The following is an 18,034-nucleotide window of genomic DNA, read 5'->3' as shown; positions in this document are numbered from 1 at the left end:
GGGGGGGTAAATTTTACCCCCCCCCCTGTTATCTCCCGAACTAATGGTCCGATTTGGAAAATTCAAACGCCAATCGAAAGATCTCATCACGAACAACTAAAAACATGTACTTAATTTTAAGTTTGAGGTCAAGGTCAAGGTCAGGTCAAGGGTACAAATTGCAAGTTCCTACAGTATCGGCCTTGCACCGTAGTTGCCGAAGAATGGAGTCATGGACTGAGACTGGTCGCCCAAAACGTGTTCTTAGGCTACCAAGACAATATTCGTTGCATACAATATCATTCAGATGTCAAGGTCAAGGTCAGGTCAGGTCAGGTCAGGTCACCAAAAACAAAATATAGAAAAGGGCATGTGCAACACATGTTTTATGGGTCATTTTACTCATAGAATTCAAAAGGCACACTCAATAAGTGATATGGACCACCTCTGGATGAATTTCAGGTCGAGGTCAGGTCAAGGTCAGGTAAAGTGAGGTCAAATTTTGAAGTTGGTTGTTAAGGCCTAAAAAGGTGTCTATCTGATGCAGTTTTTCACGGCGAATCGAATGGTGCTATTTTTGTTTCCGTACGAGGTCTAGAACTTCCAAAATAGTCATTTTTCAAAAAAATTGTGTGTCGTGACGTCATACAATTTTGAATAACTCCCACATTTTTGAACCGATTCTTCTAAAACTTGGTATGTAGGTACACATAGACCACTTCTCTGACATATATTCCGTTTTTTTGATACACTCAAAATTTTGGATTTTATAGCTATTTTCCCCCAAAAAATAGTTTTTTGAAAAAATTTGGGCCAAAATCCAAAATTTTCAAAAAACCGAGATAGCCATTTGATAGACAAAGTAGAATTACGTATATCCTTTTTTGTTACGTCTTCATTCCTTTAAAAATGAAGATGTTAGCGGCGTTTGAACTTTTGCCGTTTTTGAGGCGAAAATGGCGAACATGACGTCACTAAAACGTCAATTTCTCAAAAAATTTCCGACGGATTTCGCTCAAATTTTCAGGGAACGTGTCAAATCGATGTAAGAAAAGGCACTGAAAGTTTGGCGGCGCTGCGCGCCGCCGTTTTTGAGATATTGCAAAAATTCGCGAGGGGGGGTAAAATTTACCCCCCCCCCAGCCCCGCGCGGGTTAAATTCATATAGGCTGACTGGGGTGGCCTGGATTTTAATACCCTGGTCCAGGGCTGCGGAGTCGATGGATTTTCGGCGACTCCGACTCCGACTCCGACTCCGGCTTTCAACAACCAGCTCCGACTCCGACTCCGACTCCGGGCAGAATTGTCGACTCCAACCGACTCCAACTCCCGACTCCGACTCCGCAGACCTAGCAGGGCTGCGGAGTCGACAGATTTTCGGTGACTCCGACTCCGACTCCGGCTCGGGTTTCTAAAATCGACTCCGACTCCGACTCCGACTCCGGTCACAACTGTCGACTCCGACCGACTCCGACTCCGACTCCGACTCCGACTCCGCAGCCCTGCCCTGGTCAGTGCTCATATAAGTGCTCATTTTTAGTTGCCGTTTTCGCCGACATTCGATGGAATTTGGATGTGAATGACACGCGCTCGCCTCGCGTTACATTTCGTGATGTACATAGATCTAAGATTCGACAGCCTCTTTTAATTTAGCCCCCGAGTCCCGGCTAGTCGAGGCTATGAGCACTGCCCGGGGTTTTTAAATCCAGGCTGCCCCAGTCAGCCTGTAGAATGAATCACTACGTCTTACTGGGTGTTTAAAAGATTACGGTGTTCATGTTGCAAGTTTGTCGAAACTCGAAATAGTACCGTATTTATATTCTCTCGAGTTTTGTCAGAACACAACTATTCTAAATGTTTTTTTATGAGTTTTTTTTCTGATGGGTACATTTCCTATACCTAATGTATTTTAAGATGTTTGACCTTAAAGCTTTTAAAATTGTTAGCGGTGCCAGCATCGTCATTACCACTATTGTTTCATCCGGGTCGCAGGATCCAATGGCGATTTCTGTCGCCAGCTCAATAGACAGCCGTATACAACGTGTTGAGATTTATTGTTAACAATATATATGTAGTGGGTCAACAACGTATGAGTGGTGCAGCGGCTGGGCTGGACCGGGTCGGGTCGGCAGCAGCGGGCCGAGGTGGCCGCGGGGGCGCGCGGGCCGGCGGACCGGCGGCCGGTCCCGGCGCAGCGGGATGTATACTGGCGAGACGCTCGACAAGCGGGCAGCGAGGAAGGCAGCGCGGCAGAGCAGCGGCACCCACCTGCTCGCTCGCTCGCTCCGACCGCCGCCATGACACCTAGATATGTGGACACGGAAGGCTCGAGTGGCCCTCGGACCGGCGACACACCAAGAACGACTGCGCAGGCACGCGCAGCACGGACCGAAAACGAGGAACATACAACTGCACCGCGCGCTCCGCGAGGGCGCGCGCAGCGCCAATGAAGCCGGCCCAGCGCCAACCGAAACTTATTGCGTACCAGCGGCAACGGATTACACACAGACACAAACACCAATCGAGATTTCAAACCATATTGAGCCAGTAACACAAAAAGCGTGACACCGATATGTACATGTAAAGAGAAAGGCAGCGGGATAGCCGTAGGCGTCCCGATAGGCGCTCCTCTCACAGCGAACAGGTACACTAGTCAAGGCTGAACGTCCACTCTCGCGCTCTTACCCGCCCTCCCTGCTTGTCTGGCAGTCGCCGATACGTACAAATTCCCGCGCGATAAGTTCGCGTCCTGCGCATTGCGTCCCGGCCGGCCTGCGGCCACAGTTCCACTTCTCACCGACTCACAGCGACTCTCACACGCTCACAGCTGCGGCTGCGCCAGCCAGCGCACATAGGACAGCCGGATAGAGATAGGAAGAGAGCGAGATAGAGGAGAGACAGAGCGCCAGAGAAAGAGAGAGGCAGTGGGCGGCACTGCCTCGCCGTTTTGATTATTTGACCGGCCGGTGGGGTGCGCCGGCTGCCCTTTAGAACGGCAGACCCTGCGCGAACAGACTCTCGATCTGGGGAGGTGCCGGCACCAGGTCCTGCAGCTTCAGGTAGAACAGGATCTGCAGGCCCTGCAGGCTGAGCGACCGCAGCTCGGGCAGCTTGCCCAGCACCTGCGGCATGTAGGTGGAGGAGCGCTTCACGCCCCTCCCGTAGGTGATGTGGTCGCGCAGGCTGTTGATGATGCGCCCCTGGATCGATTCGATCTTCTGCGGCTCTCTGACGCCGTGACGGTCTGCCGAGAAAGGAACGAAACTGTTAGCTCAAAGCTATCCAACCAATATCCAATATCCATCGCTTGTGTCCAACCAATGCGGAAAAACTGCTCAGAGAAACGTAGTTTTGTGTGACAGAAAATCCAATCGTTTACATCGTTGAAATAAAGACACAGCGCTACAATACGGGTTCGGTGTATTTTCCCCGTTATCCGTTTACAACGAGACAGAAAACTTATCGGAAGTCGTAAATTCCCACAGTGTGTGCACAGTGTGTGATATCAGGGCTGCCATGTAATCCTGTCTGTGCTGACCACGATCTATCCCCGCAAGACTGGTGCAGGTCGGAGACGGCTTTTTTAGTGGCTCCTATCTACGATGATATCACACACAATCCTTCTCCTGAGAACCAGTTGTCAAATTGGCTCAAACGCATCTCACGAGCTTCCAATTAGCCGCGCAATGCTCAAGCAGCCACTTAACAGACGTCGATGCATGTCAGCGTTATCTTAACCCACGTCATCAAAGGTCGCCCTTCGTCACCCGGATCACCTTCTTCACGTCAGCGAACTCACCAGTGATGAGTGTGAGGGCGGCCAGGCAGGCGAAGGACGACACGTCCAGCTCCATGGCTCGGAGGCTGGCCGAAAAGTCCACGATGGGCTGCAGCCAGTTGCGGAAGGTTCTCTCGCACTGCAGGCGGTGCAGCACCAGACCGGTCTCGAACACAAACTTGTCGTCCTGCGGGTTGTACCTGGAGAGGAGAACCGTGGGCGTTAGCTGGCTGATGACCCCGACGCGATCTGGCACTGGTATGCTTGCTGCTGGTGGCGGAAATGATATGCCACGAATGCCAAATTTTGATGGGTTTATGATGCCATATAATTCAAACAAGCTGTCGGTGCAGGTGTTGTCTATGAGAAGCTAATTTTGTCGCTAATCCGTTGTTTTGCTAAAAGCGGAGCCCGTCGGCGCTGCGAATATAATCGAATGACTAAAACCAATAAAGATTGTCGGCTGCTGGAAATTCCTGTCACTGCGGTGCATCCAGAACTTTAGCCATTTTAGTCATATCAGTGGGACTGCTCGACAGTAAAAAGAAATGCTCCATCCTAAAAACTGCTATCGGAATAGTAAATCCGCTGAGCACGGCGGCTCTGCGGGTGTCGCCGGTTGGGCTCACCTGTAGGCCAGCCGCAAGACGAACAGCTCCAGGGACGCCGACTGGAACAGCAGCTCCTTGTCCTCTCGGCACAGCTCCGAGAAGCCGGGGATGCGCTCGGCGAAGCCGCGGATCACGTCGATCGAGGACGTCACCAGGCTGTAGAAGCGCTGGATGCTGTCCGCCTCGGAGGTGGGCGACTGAGAGCCGTCCGGCACGCGCAGCTGAGAGAAGTCGTGGCTGGCCACGTCCGGAGACGTGTCCACGTGAGCGCGCACCAACGCCGTGATGAGCGACACGGGAGGCGATGGCGGCGGCTCCTGCGGCGACTTGGGCTTGCTGGGCAGCCGGCCGCGGCGGCCCTTGAGCGAGTCGGTGCGCACCACCTCACGCACCATCCCGTTCTGGAGACATTTCTGGAAGCGGCAGAACTGACACCGGTTGCGCCGCCTCTTGTCCACCGTGCAGTTCTGGCTGCCGGTGCTGCACACGTACTTGGCGCCCTTCTGGACGGTGCGCTTGAAGAAGCCCTTGCAGCCCTCGCAGGTGCGCACACCGTAGTGCTGGCAGGCGGCGGTGTCGCCGCAGACGGCGCAGAGCAGGGAGGGCGACTTGGGCTTCTGGTCGGTCGGGGAGCCGCGGGCTGACGTGGGCGAGGAGGTGGCGCTGGGAGTGGCCGGCGAGGAGCCGCCGATCCTCATACGCATCATATCCAGCCTGGGGAGAAACGTCACCGTCAGTCTCACGCTGATCGATCGGCAGTCACGATTCGGAAATGCACCGGAATCAAGTTGTGATATAATATTAAAAGTGTCTTGTAAATTTTGTAAACCATGTGTATTGTGAAGTAATATACGGAACCGTTGGAAGGTTTTCGCGTTTAACATAAAACGGAAACAGCCAAGCCACCGTTGTACCGAACGGAAACATATGTGCTCCGTCATAAAAACCACGACAGTTTGATTGTGATCGTGAGCAAACAGCACCGTCTGGGAATTTGCATAGAATTGTTCCCTCACCACTCAGGTTCCCAGTCATGTGGCGGGAAGTGCAAATATTTGTCGGTGGTATGTTTTCAGTTACCAGCATTAACCTCTCAAACGGGCCGATTGTATGTAGAACACAGCTATCCAGTCAGTTTGCGGTGGAACAAAAAACTTAATTGGTGTTGCTAGTCAACAGAAGATTAAGCCTCGAGCTATTATCTATGCTACAACCTACAAACAATGATCTCTACCAAGAAATGAGCACACTCTACGTTTCAGCTAGAAACAGTATTTTTAGACACTAACCCGTCCTGTCGGCTGAGGCTGAGCGGCAGGCTGGACCGTCTCGACTTGGCAACTGCTGCCGCGGCCGCCGCTGCCGCGGCCGCCGAGTGTCCGCCGTCCACGCCCGGGTACGGCGCGGCGTGGCCGGGGTACGGCGGCGGTACGGCCGGCGGGTGGCCCGAGAACGGCGAGTACAGCTCGGTCGGGTAGCGCGGCTGGGCGGCGTACGACTCCGGCGCCGAGAACGCTCCGCCGCGCTGGTACAGCTGGCTGTAGTCGGCCGTGTAGCCGCCGTACGCCGCGCCGTACTCGGGTGTGGGCTTCTCGGGGCGGTACGGGTACGGCTCGAGCCGTGGCCGCGGCGCGTACGTCTCCTCAAAGCTGGGCAGTGTCATGGGGTCGGCGGCGGGCGGACTGGCGCGCGCCGGCCCGGCCGCCGGCGGACTGGCCGCCGGGGAGCTGTAGAACGGCTGCGGCTTCATGTCCACGGCCGAAGCGAACATCTCCGTCTGCAGGATGTCGGCCAGGGACGTCTCGGCCGGCTCGGCGGCCGCGCTGCACTCGATCAGCGGCTTGAACTCGTCCTGCTGTCCGCCGGCCGAGTAGCAGCCGCTCTCGTACGAGTACGTGTCCGGGACAGCCGAGAAACCCTGCTGGTTGTGCCCCTGCGCGCAAACAACGCTCGCGTCACAGGCGGAATCTGCCAAACTGCAACCAGTTCCTACATGACCAATCCATTAATGCCGGCGTAGATTGAGGCCGAGTTGACCGCGGCATTTTTCCAGAGGCCACCGCTGCTGATGCAAGCTAGCAACTATTTCCAGACAAATGAACGGACAATCTGCGACAAATATCCATTCCATATCAGTGGCAGCGTTGTTAAAGGGACAGTATCACCATTTTGATGAAATTTGACATTGCATAGGCCCCACCTTTCTGGTCCGGGAACTGAAGACCGATCCTCGAAGCTCCACACCGTTATCCCGCTATCGCCGCTCAAAGTACGAAAGGTGTACCACACTTTGAATCGTGCAGAATCGTGCTTCACTATCTTCACTGTTTAAATGTTTGCGCCGTTTTGAATTGACCGCCAGTAATAAAACTTTTACCCTGGTCATTTCATCAAATTTTATAAAGCCAAAACGTTTTTTGCACTTATTCATCACCGTTAAATTCATTAAATAGTCGTAGGCAATTTCCGCTGTTTCCTTCGGATTCTAGCGGCTCAACAAAGGAATTCCTCCAGCTTGAATCACAATCTCCCTCCAATGTATGACGTTTATCACGTGATTATCACGTGATATTTTCTCCCATAGTCAATTGTCACGTCCAATTGTCACTCCCTCCAATTGTCACGTGATATTTTTATAGGCAATACCTCAGGCTACCTCTCCCTAAGGACAACTCAATCAGAAGAACGACCGCGTAAGCGTAGCGTCAATAATGTATTATCTGCGCCAGTTCTGTAGTAATTTTGCATGCTTCCAAACTGGCGGCCATGCTTGTATAGTGGTGGTTCGCTCATGAAAATGAATCATGAAAATGAAATGTGGTTGCAATATTTTTCACCGAGTTCGGTCCTCAAACTATGTTTTTCTGATTCAGAAAAATAAGAAATGCTAGTAAAAAAAAAATCAGCTCCATACATTGATTTTTTTTTCGATGATACTGTCCCTTTAAAGCTAAAAACAATGAGCCAGTGACCCAGGAAATAAAACGTTCCGGGTTTCTTTAAAGGGACCCTACCACCTTCAAAAAAGTTAATGAATTGGCATGAAAGTGATGTCGCTCGGTTCAGAAAGAGCAAAAACGAATATCTACCAAATTTCATCGAAAAATATTCACCGGTTTTTAAGATATTAGACTTTTACTTTTGTTTACTTTTTGGGATCTCCGCTGTTCCTAGCGACTTTATTTGAAAGTGCGGCATTTGTTGCGCGCAAAGCAGCATATACCCCCGCGTGCTACAAAACGTTTTAGTCAAACATTTAAAAATCGTTAGATATCTGCGATGACGTCACACATTCAGAGGGGTATTCCTATGCATTAGCCCCTCTGAATCAAAATGCTGCAATTTTGAAATTCAATATTTCCGATTTAAGGCATTTATCGATGTTGTGAGTGTCGAAACCGGTAATTGTGAGCCAGGGACCCCATTTTGGCTATCTCAACTCAAATATAATGTTAAGGTGGGAGGGTCCCTTTAAAGGAGAAGTGATTTAATGTCAGAGTAGGAAATGGTCTCATTTACATTGAAATCAGGTCTCTCTCTCTCTCTCTCTCTCTCTCTCTCTCTCTCTCTCTCTCTCTCTCTCTCTCTCTCTCTCCTCTCTCCACTTTTCTCTTACCTGTGGCTGGAGAAGGAGCATGCTTTGCGCCGGACTACTGGTGCTCGAAGACCAGTGGGACGTGGCAGAAGACTGAACAGACGGTCCTGTAACAGAGAGATACCGTTCGTTAGCGCTGCACTGACCAATCTACAACCGAGCCAAACACAAACATCGTCTTTCACATAACCGGCTGATCAGGGAAAGACGCAACCGGTCTCCAGTGTCAGAGAGTTCAACATTCCAAACATCTCCGAACGTCTCCAAACAAGTTCTGAAATCCGGCATCGTACCACATATTCGTACCCTAACCGCCTGAATTCAGGAATCGGTCACCGCTCGCGGTCCCATAAGCACCCAAATACGTACGGGCGAAGGCGCTCAGAGGCCCGGCAGTCATCAGGCCGTCTTGACACGCGAACTGCTCAATGGTTGCAGCTGGGCGCGCGCGGCGCCGGACACTGAGGCCACCAATTCCGATCACGACACCGCGAGCCGGGCGGACACACGGCTGCTTTGATTTCCGAGAGCTAGGTGAGAGGTATGAGATGTGAGCGAGTTAGGATCGAGGAGTTGGGTGATGGGGCTCAGGTGTTACGATGCAGGTGAGCTGGGTTGGACGGGCGGTCGGAACGCAGGTACGCAGGGGGCGCCACGGGCGGTGCGTTGGCGGCGCTACGAGCCGATGAGGCCCGTACGGAACTCGTCTGAACGGGACGGAGTGCCCAGCAGGAGCGATGTCGGACCGTGTGTTCGCAGAGTGTCGGACGGAGTGTCGGACGGAGTGCCGGCAGAGTGTCGAACGGACTCCGGTGGTGACGGCCGCGGCTCCGGGTGACGACTGGAGCCCGCCGGCGCCGCCGCCGTCACCAGGGAGCTGTCAGTTGGACAGGTGATTCAGAGCGGACGGCTGACAGCCCCCGTGGGCGGCCCGGTGTCTGTCACTCTTTGTGGCGCCTCTCTCCCCTCGTGGCCGCGCCGCGGCGCGTGGCGGCTCGGCTTGGCTCTGACGGTACCGGCGCCGGGGAGAATAGGACGGCGGTGGGGATGTGACGGTCACAGAATGACGAGTGGACAGACTGGCGCCACGCGGGCGAGCAACAGGTCGCTTTGGTGTGCACGTGAGCCAACACAAACGTAAACGACTGCATAAATATGACTCACGCTGGGCTTTGTCAATTGTCACACAATATAACTGTGCTTAGTCGCGAGATGAAGTCAGTAAGCACTATACAACCGAATGTGACAGGAAACTTTACTCATTTACTACGTCCGCCACGTGCATCAAATCATTGCCTAACTTCCTGGGCCTACATCCACCCACCGGCCCATTATTGAGTTTTTACTGGACATCGCTCAGTCGCCCCAATAAAGACGGCTGGGCGGCGGCGGCGGCGGCGGCGGCCGTCTGCGGTCGACCGGCTGTCGGACGGAGGTGCCACTACCGGTCGGCAGCATCGATCCGTTCCGAGTCCGCCGGCGCGATGACCTGGTTCCGGTCCCCGTGCTCGCCCAACTCATGACCGAGGGGGTGCGGAGGGGGGCGGGGGCGAGGATCGATGCCGGGCAGTGCAGCGGCGCGCGCTGGCTTCGCGCTCTCGGCACGTGTTTGTGACCCGCGGCCGGATCGAGATGTACGGGTCTGCCGCCGCCGCTGGGACCCACTCTGCCTTGCAATGAGGTGCGCCGCCGCCCCCGTGGCCGCAGGTGGGGATCAGGAGACCCGTTCGAGCCCGGCCGGCCAGGTGGGGGCTCCAGGTTAATGACCAGGCTGGGGCAGAGCCCGGCCGAGCCTCTGACTGGTGGCCCGTTCGAGTGAGTCCGCCACCGCTGGGAAAAGGTGACATTTTAAGGACACTGAAGTGCTCTTCATACGGTAATGGAGGTGGCCCCGAGGCTCTCTGATTGAGGCTAATGAGAATGAACGAGAAGTGAGTGAGCGTGCTGAGTCTGTGCCAATTCACGATGGAGATGTGAATAAATCTGCGTTACCTATATTGCAATGTAATAAACTATCTTTGCGACAGCTATCTATGAAATACCTGCCGTCCTTTGTTCCCGTTACACACGGTAAAGAAAGCTTGCACGAATCTTCCAGCGATCAGTGACTTATGGTCAAAGTGGGAACGGTTGTAAACTTTTATCGATCAAAGCCAGATTTTAATGAGCAAGCCCTCTCATAGTATTTCAACGAACCAAATATGCAAATTCCATTAATAGCAAAGCAATCTATACGAAATAATGATGGGACTAACGATGGTCAGAGCGATTAGAATTTATCTCGCCAGGCGCCATTCCATAGATTGCAATAATAAATTTATCAACAACTTGTAATATGAACTATGGCCGCTAATGAAGACTCACTCGAGCAAGTAGCCATTGATCATATGGCACATCAGGTCCACTTCCGCCTTCCCTGCCGACACCATCCATCAGACAGAGAGTAATTTGTCCCAGCCATACCCTCTCTCACCCCGCTCCATCAGAAGCATCCCTCCCCGTACTCCTCCCCTGGCCTGTCCCCACTCAGCCGTGTATATCCTAAACTACCGCCCTCCCCCGCAATAACAAATATCGCGGTAACGCGGCGAACAACTGCGGCCGGTCAGGCTAATGAGTGACGTGGTCTGACGTCTAATGACCCGGTCCGCTGGACGCGGCCCCGTCGAGCCGGTGACACTCCCGGCGCCGGGCCGGGGAGCGCACCCAACAGCCATGAACCGTCGCCGGTCAGCCTTGACCATCCGCTCGGGACTCTGACCGCGCGGGTCTGTTTATAGTAACTGATGTTGATGCAGAATGCAGATTCAGCTGCAGACGGTCTAAAAATAGCCGCCAGGACTAGGACATTAGGAAACGCCGTCATGCCGGCGCTTGCGGTATGCACCTAGACGTCTATCACCCCCATCGGGAATACTATCGTGACTTGCATGCCTCATTGGCGATTCAGGATTGAACCCATGGTTGTATCCAAGACGGCTCGGGTCATAGACGGGTGCAGTTGTAAAAAGACGTGCGCTGCTTTTTATTTACAAAATTAAGTTTTAAGTCAACGATTGACGTTTCTTTATAAACAGTTTGAAATCTCACGAGTTTTCGAAACGGATACAAGGTAAAACTGAAAAGATTTTAGCCACTGAATAGTGAATACTTCTACTTGTTTGAGCAATGAATTGTTTTTTTATCATTTATCAATCACCACCCTACTTGATGGCTTAGATCGTTTTGAAGAATACGAAACAAGTCAAAATTTCTTTTGCGGAAGTTCACTTTTCAAACCGCGAGTTCAATACCAGTACCGACTACCGTGTCCTCTAATTTCAGCGATGTGAATTAAATGTGAGCAGTATCCATTAGCACTTTGTAGCTTCTTCAAACAAGTAATTATTACACGACTAAGCCAAAGTCTGTCTTCCAGACGAACAGAACGGTCAGACTCCCCTTCCCCAAACGCAGCGCACGCACTATCCCCCTCCTTTTTTTTGGGGGGGTAGGCCCTTTCGGTCTGACGAGACCATTTCAGGGCCGGAAGGATGGTAGGAATTAGGGGAGACATTGGTCTGGGCAGAAACCCTAGAGAGTCGCCGGGGCTGAGCCCGTCCGACAGGACAGGCCGACCAGCCCCCCAAGCACTCTCTGCACCCGGCTACGGGGCCGGGTGCGCTCCCTCGGGAGCAGCGATGCCGCTCCAAGGGAGCAGCCCGCATGAGATAAAGGTGCCTGTCCAGCCCGGAGTGGGGGTTGCGGCGTGGAGGAGAAGGATTTCAGTATCCTGAGGATAGAAGCACGGAACGGTGAACCCCCTCCCACCCCTTTCCTATCCAATTTATCTCACCTGGACCCCTCAGACGAGGGCTGTGCCCGCGGGCTTGTCCTACCCGGTCACCTGGCTGTGACCCAGCGCTGACCCGGTCTCCACCGATTGCTGACCACCGGAGACAGACCTGCACGCGTCCACCTCCCGACCAGCCAGGAGGAGCACAAGCAACAGACTACCGTCCAGACGAGCCGAGCCAAGACGGCGCGCTGGCCCCGCCTCCGCCGCCGCCGCCGTGTGTGACGTCACATCTGCAGTGTGACGTCACAGTTGACGCCCGCCCCGCCAGGAGAGCCATCAAAGCGTTTGACGTCACAGTTTGACGTCACACCTTGGATCGATGCCGGTGCGGGTGGCCTGTTGCCAGGCCCGCGGGCGGCTGGGGGTCGACCCGTCGGCGGGGTGGGTGTGCCACTGGAGGAGCCCGGGGCGGAGGGACCGGACGGAGACCTGCCCCCTGCTCTGGGGGTAGGGATAGAGAGATGCGAGGGGTCCTGTCGGAAATGTCTCCGGTAGTGGCCGCTGGAACCACTGAGCCGGACGGACGGTGTGTGCGGATGCGGGTCAGCTCAGGTGCCTCAGACAGGTCACGACGCCAGTTGGCGAACACCGGACTCAGGATTGGCAGGAGTCGCTGTGAGTGGTGCCAAGATGCCGAAGCACAACTTTAGGCCCAAGGTGATGACGTCATCGACGCCGCTGCAGCTGACCCCGCCAGGTCAGGTGACCGAGGTGCGCAGGTGACCGACTCCAGAACTTTGACCGCCGCGCCGTGTCACCCATCGCCGGTCATACACCGCACCGTCAGACCATTACCCAGCCGATATCTCTGATCACCGCCTATCGTCAAATCTCCCCGGCGTGAGCCCAACGTACCGAGTTCTGAGTCTGAGTCAGGTTCCGAGTCGCAGGCCATAGTTTCCAGCTCAGTACCGAGTCGGTTCAGCTCGAACAGAAGCGACTCCAAGTCGTCACTGGGCGAGAGACAGCACATCTTGCCTCCTCACTGCCGCTGGCGTCGCGCGCAACTACCGCCGCGCGCCGATTGTCGCCTGTTTATAGGAAGCTTCTTGTGTCGTCACCGCGTGTGCCCTGCCGCGCGCGTCACGCCGGGTACCGCGCCGCCCCGAGGGCTGACGAAGGGGTAGGCTGTGACAGCAGCGCGCCGGACACGGCCGTCCGAGCGCGTGGGGCTCGCCGTGGGTGGATTTCCCGCCTGAGCAGCGCCGTCTAATCTCGTGTGAACCCCCTGATGCGCCGAAGACGGTCTCGGGAGTGACTGAGCGGTGGTATTTGTTGTGGGCGGCTCTGGTAGACCGGGGGGAAGTCGAGCACCGAGGAAGGTCGCCGAGTCTGGACTGTAATTGTTCCTCGCAGAAGGGAAAATGGAGGGGAGCGCGGAACGTAAAACTAACGGCGCGCCGAGGCCTTCTTGTAGGCAAAATTAGTAATTAGCAGTCAGGAATAGAAATAGAAGCGGTTGATAGAGGAAAGTGCATAACAAACTGCACAGGACATGATTCTGCAAAGAAGTATTTCATATTTGCGATTCGCAGTTGATGCGCAATTTGTACGGTGCATTGTTACTAATATTGCAAGTTCCTAGAGTGTTATTAAAAGGCAGAAAAAATATTGCTATATATAATTCATAAATAGATCCAAATCACTAAAACAAACCGCCAGCACCACTGGGCCGAAGCATTGCTAAACAAAATTGGTGACATGCAAAGCAATAGCTACCTACCTATTGGAATGTGCTGTTTATAATACCAAAAGGTCGAACAGAGCATTTTTAATGATACAAATAGAACACGCTTCTGATAAAGACTTAGCTATTAAGAAAAGAATATTCACGTTTAAAACTTTGTCTAGACGCAAATGTGCCACAGAGGTCATTGAAGCAGTTAGTACAACCAGGCTTGGTCAGATAAGCAAGCCTTACTTGTTTTTGCATTTGGGTACACAGATGAAGAAATGATTATTGAGTACGCTATGAATGCATGGTTTGAACGTTTCACGCACCTTAAAGTATAGTTGTTCGCTATTGACGTATAGTAATACAATTTGGAAAAGGCAGAAACTATCATTTAACGGTGACTCGAGGAAAAAATATGGTCCGTGGGTCGAACTTTCACTCCTATTTCGTATATTATCAGTGTGTATATCTCACGCAGCTATCGTTACCAGTGAATGGTTGAGGCCCTCTCAGGTAGGTAGGTGCCCTCTGAGGCCCCCACCCCTGAGGGCCATGCCGGCAGCGGCTGAGACGGCGGCGGCGCGCCAGCCGTGGTCCGGCCACCGCCCGCCGATACATAAACACACGCCCGAAACAATGCGCCGGGCCGTCGCCGCCGACACTTGGCTGAGGTGCGCCGTCGGGTGACGTCAAACTCAGGTGTGACGTCGTTCATTGACGTCACACACTGCGGCAGAGCCGTCACGCCAGCTGGCGTGTGTGACCGTCCTAAAGCCGATGGTCGGTGCGCCGACTCCGACTAAAGCCGACCGACCGGCAGCGAACAGCTGACCGACAAACGGTCGATGCTCGCGCCGGCCCGCTAGGCCGGCCACCAAATGGGGAAAATTCGCTCCCATTTTCGATGGTTTTCGCGTGATTTGATCCGTCCGCACACGTGGTGCATACGTGAAAGACGAGTTAAGAATTGGAGCGGCTCAGAAGCCAAGGACGGGGCCGGAGCCAGTGATGGGAAACGCTCCGAACAACCGCTGTCCGAGTCTAAGAACGGCGGAGTGGAAAGCCCACCGATTTTGAGTAGAAGCGAGGCAACGGTGAGCGTGTTATACCTAGATGCTTGTTATGATGCGTAACGGAAAGTGACGAACAGTCACTGTTATTTGTATTGACGGTCACTACCAATCAAAGCAACTCCGAATCTGTGGTATCCTGCAATACAGTGCTCGTCCGACGGCTAGACAAACCAACAACTACCGATAGTCTCTCATCAAATTATTCCACTACAGACCAAAGTAACATTTCCTTTCTTCCCATCTGACTCGCACTATCTTTTATCTGCCCCTCTCTAAACGTGCGCTCGAACGGGCACGAGAAACAAGCCCCTTCGCACGGGCGATCCCGGACGTCAAGCTTCTGCTCCACCGGACTGGTCTCGTCGAGATGTGAACGAGGCTTTATTACGGGCCGCTCGCGCCAGCCCGGCTCCCGGGCCGATATTGAAGGACGAGAGACAGGCGGATGTGCGAGGGACGATCTGCCGCGCGACCGCTTTAACGATGGACGGCTGAAGAATGACGATTAATTCAGAGTTTTCAATTGTCGTTTTACCCGCCTTTTACGACTGTTAAGAAGGTAGACAATGGGGCAGAATCGCCCCCTCCCCCCCCCTTCCCAGCGGGGCGTGGGCCGTGGGCTTACCACTGACGGCTGACGACTTATGAGAGACGATTGGCGATAGACAATTTACGAGTGACGAATGACGACAGACCGAGGGACACACACCGTCAGACCGACAGACCGACAGGCCGACAGACTGACAGACTGACAGATCGGCAATCGACAGACCGACAGACCGCGAGACCGACAGACCGACAGACCGACAGACCGACAGACCGACAGACCGACAGACCGACAGACAGGCAGGCAGACAGACAGGCAGGCAGACAGACAGACAGACAGACAGACAGACAGACAGACGGACAGGCAGACAGACAGACCGACAGACTGACAGACCGACAGACCGACGGTCGACGGACACACACACCAACAGACCGATAGACAGATAAACCGACAGACCGAGAGACCGAGAGACCGACAGACCGACAGAGTGGCAGACTGACAAACCGAGAGAAAGACAGACTGACAGACCGGCAATTCGACAGACCGACAAACCGACAGACTGAAAGACCGATAGACCGCAAGAGGACTGAGGATGGAGGACTGACGACAGCTCGACAGATTGGTAGACCTACAGACCGACAGACCGACAGACCGACAGACCAACAGACAGACCGAGAGACCGGCAGACTGACAGACCAGCAAATCGACAAACCGACAGACTGATAGTGATAGACCGATAGACCGGCAGATAAACCGAAATATAGACAGACCGACAGACGATTAGTGAGACGATTAACTATTAGCGACAGACGACTGACTGACAGACGGCTGAGGGCCGTCACGATCACCACGTCATAAAATGACCGACTAAGAGCAAATTCATTTAAGGCAAAAGGTGCATCGCTAGTTCCAGCAGATCAATTTTGGTACATTGCTCCCAAGTTAACGGTAGGATTAATCCCTCAATATGCATCACACAGGTTTCATTTACTCTTGACCTGATTGCCAAAGGATTACCTTCCCTAGTGCCTTTTAAAATTTACTCAAGCATATAATCAAACATTTTGAGTGAGAGTTCCACGACTTTCGTATTTCTCGGGGCCTACGTCCTACATCTTTTATCCTCGTCAACTATTGCCTTTTTATGGTGCTACGATTACAAGCATTCTTTCACGTAGCGACGCGACGAAATAATCTTTTTCATCTCCTCTACCCTGCCGGCTTGCGCTGCGCTTACTCTACAACAGATGGTATCCCGGTCTCTGCAGTAAATCCGTGCACCGTCTCGGCAGTTGGGCCTCCTCTCCAGCCCATGCCGGGGACTCAGATGGCGCCACTAGCCGGGTGCACTCCGAGCACAGTTCAGTGACTCGGGCAGGGATATTTCAGATGTATTGCACCGTATCAAACGATGAACACGCCGGGCCCGGCGGTATGCGCATATAAATTGACTCGCTAGCCGTTTTATTTTCCTATGTTTTAACTTCTAATTATTGAAAGTTAGATATTAGCCGTTTTCACGACTATCTCGTACACATTTGGTGCAGATTAGATGCAAATGGTGTGCATATTTGGTCAAATTAGGCTCAGTGTTTCCTAAAAGTTGAGTTGTACAGGTGCTTATGTGCCTCATTTTTTAAATTATCAGACATTATTTTCGATTATAACACTGAAATAAATTCATGATACGAAGATTCATGATACTTATTGTAAAAGAGTTTTGGTGCAGATTTTGTCAAATTAGGTGCATTTGCCAGATAGCCCGTCGTGAAAACGGCTGTTCTAGTAGATTTGTTTTAAAGACGCTCCTTCTTATCTCACTATTATATCGAGTGAATGAATTAGGTACGTTATTGTTATTATTTAAAAATAATTAAGCGTTTTGGGCCAATTAAGGTGGAATGTAAAAACACGGTGCTATAAGAGGCAGTTATTTTAATAAACTCAGCAGATGATATCACTCAAGTGCGATAAGCTCCAATTTTTAAACAATTAAACAGGCATGCTATTTGATCATACATAACGTAATCGGTTATCACTCAAAGTTCAAACTAAGCTTGCAAGATCTCTTGAAATATGCGCAAAACGGAATGACAACTCAGTTATGTTATAAGAGTTACAGAAGGCAAATATCAGGTAAAAAGGCACTTCAAGTAAAAACCATTAGTTTGAATGTCGGAAAGACCATGCATTCATCCGTCTTATTCGCACTTTTTATGAGCAGCATGCATTCGAGCAAAAAGGTCCGTGCGGGAAAGAAAAGACAAACGACTTTCACACGGGTCTGGACACTTTTAAAGTTATTAGACGTTAATAGTGAAACTATCGCATGCCATGCCATCGGTAGCGGCTGAATGACCCTACTGGAACGGTCACTTCACGGCGCGGCACCGGGACCATCACGGACATATGACGTCAAACAACAGGCCTAGCACGTGCTGTCGCTGCAAGTCGCGGCCAAGTAGGTACGTGCTGCCGTTATAGCTTGACGGTCGTAAGCAGCTAGCAAGTGGCTTCAAAACACGAACTGGGTCCGCGCCGTCCGCCGTCGGGGGCGGGGCGGGGCGCGGCGGGGAGGGGGGGGGCAGCGCGTACCTGCAGTCTCCTCGTGGCCAGAGGACGCCTCACTGCTGCTCCTGGCGAACGGTGGCCGAGGGGAGTCCGCCGAGCTACCGCCCTGGCATCGCATGTACGCCCTCCTCCTGCGCTAGCCGGGCCCCGCCTGCACCTCGCCCGCCACCCAGATGCCAAGTATGACGTCGCTCGCCGCCCCGTCCGCTTAAGAGCAGCCAGGTGTGTGACGTCATACAAGTGTGACGTCACATGTACCAGCCAATGCCAGTGGAGAACGGCTATGACGTCACTACCAGCAGCGCCAATCGGCGACGTCGCCAGCTGGTCGGCCACCGGAAGGTATGACGTCACACTCGGCCAGGTG

The 18,034-nt window shown here is 53.0% G+C and overlaps 1 protein-coding gene across 3 annotated transcripts; it reads right to left on the bottom strand.

Moving 5' to 3' along the window:
• Window positions 1-2,014: 2,014 nt before the first annotated feature.
• Window positions 2,015-17,825, bottom strand: LOC122380139 (probable nuclear hormone receptor HR38). Of its 3 annotated transcripts, none has more exons than XM_043362987.1 (6): window positions 17,692-17,825; window positions 7,985-8,070; window positions 5,658-6,301; window positions 4,387-5,082; window positions 3,779-3,957; window positions 2,015-3,223 (listed from the first exon to the last, which is right to left on the bottom strand). In XM_043362987.1, the coding sequence occupies exons 1-6, from the start codon at window positions 17,783-17,785 to the stop codon at window positions 2,967-2,969; spliced, it is 1,956 nt and encodes a 651-aa protein (XP_043218922.1). In that variant the 5' UTR covers window positions 17,786-17,825; the 3' UTR covers window positions 2,015-2,966. The 3 variants fall into 3 exon arrangements, with proteins under 3 accessions (XP_043218922.1, XP_043218924.1, XP_043218923.1); XM_043362989.1 differs by lacking the exon at window positions 17,692-17,825 and adding an exon at window positions 11,799-11,952; XM_043362988.1 differs by lacking the exon at window positions 17,692-17,825 and adding an exon at window positions 8,333-9,197.
• Window positions 17,826-18,034: the final 209 nt, after the last annotated feature.

Source organism: Amphibalanus amphitrite, unplaced genomic scaffold, assembly GCF_019059575.1.
Source record: "Amphibalanus amphitrite isolate SeventyFive unplaced genomic scaffold, NRLGWU_Aamphi_draft 000092F_arrow, whole genome shotgun sequence".
Classification (NCBI taxonomy): domain Eukaryota; kingdom Metazoa; phylum Arthropoda; class Thecostraca; order Balanomorpha; family Balanidae; genus Amphibalanus; species Amphibalanus amphitrite.
The sequence above is the reverse complement of the archived record's forward strand: the minus strand, read 5'-3'. Positions and strand labels throughout refer to the sequence as shown.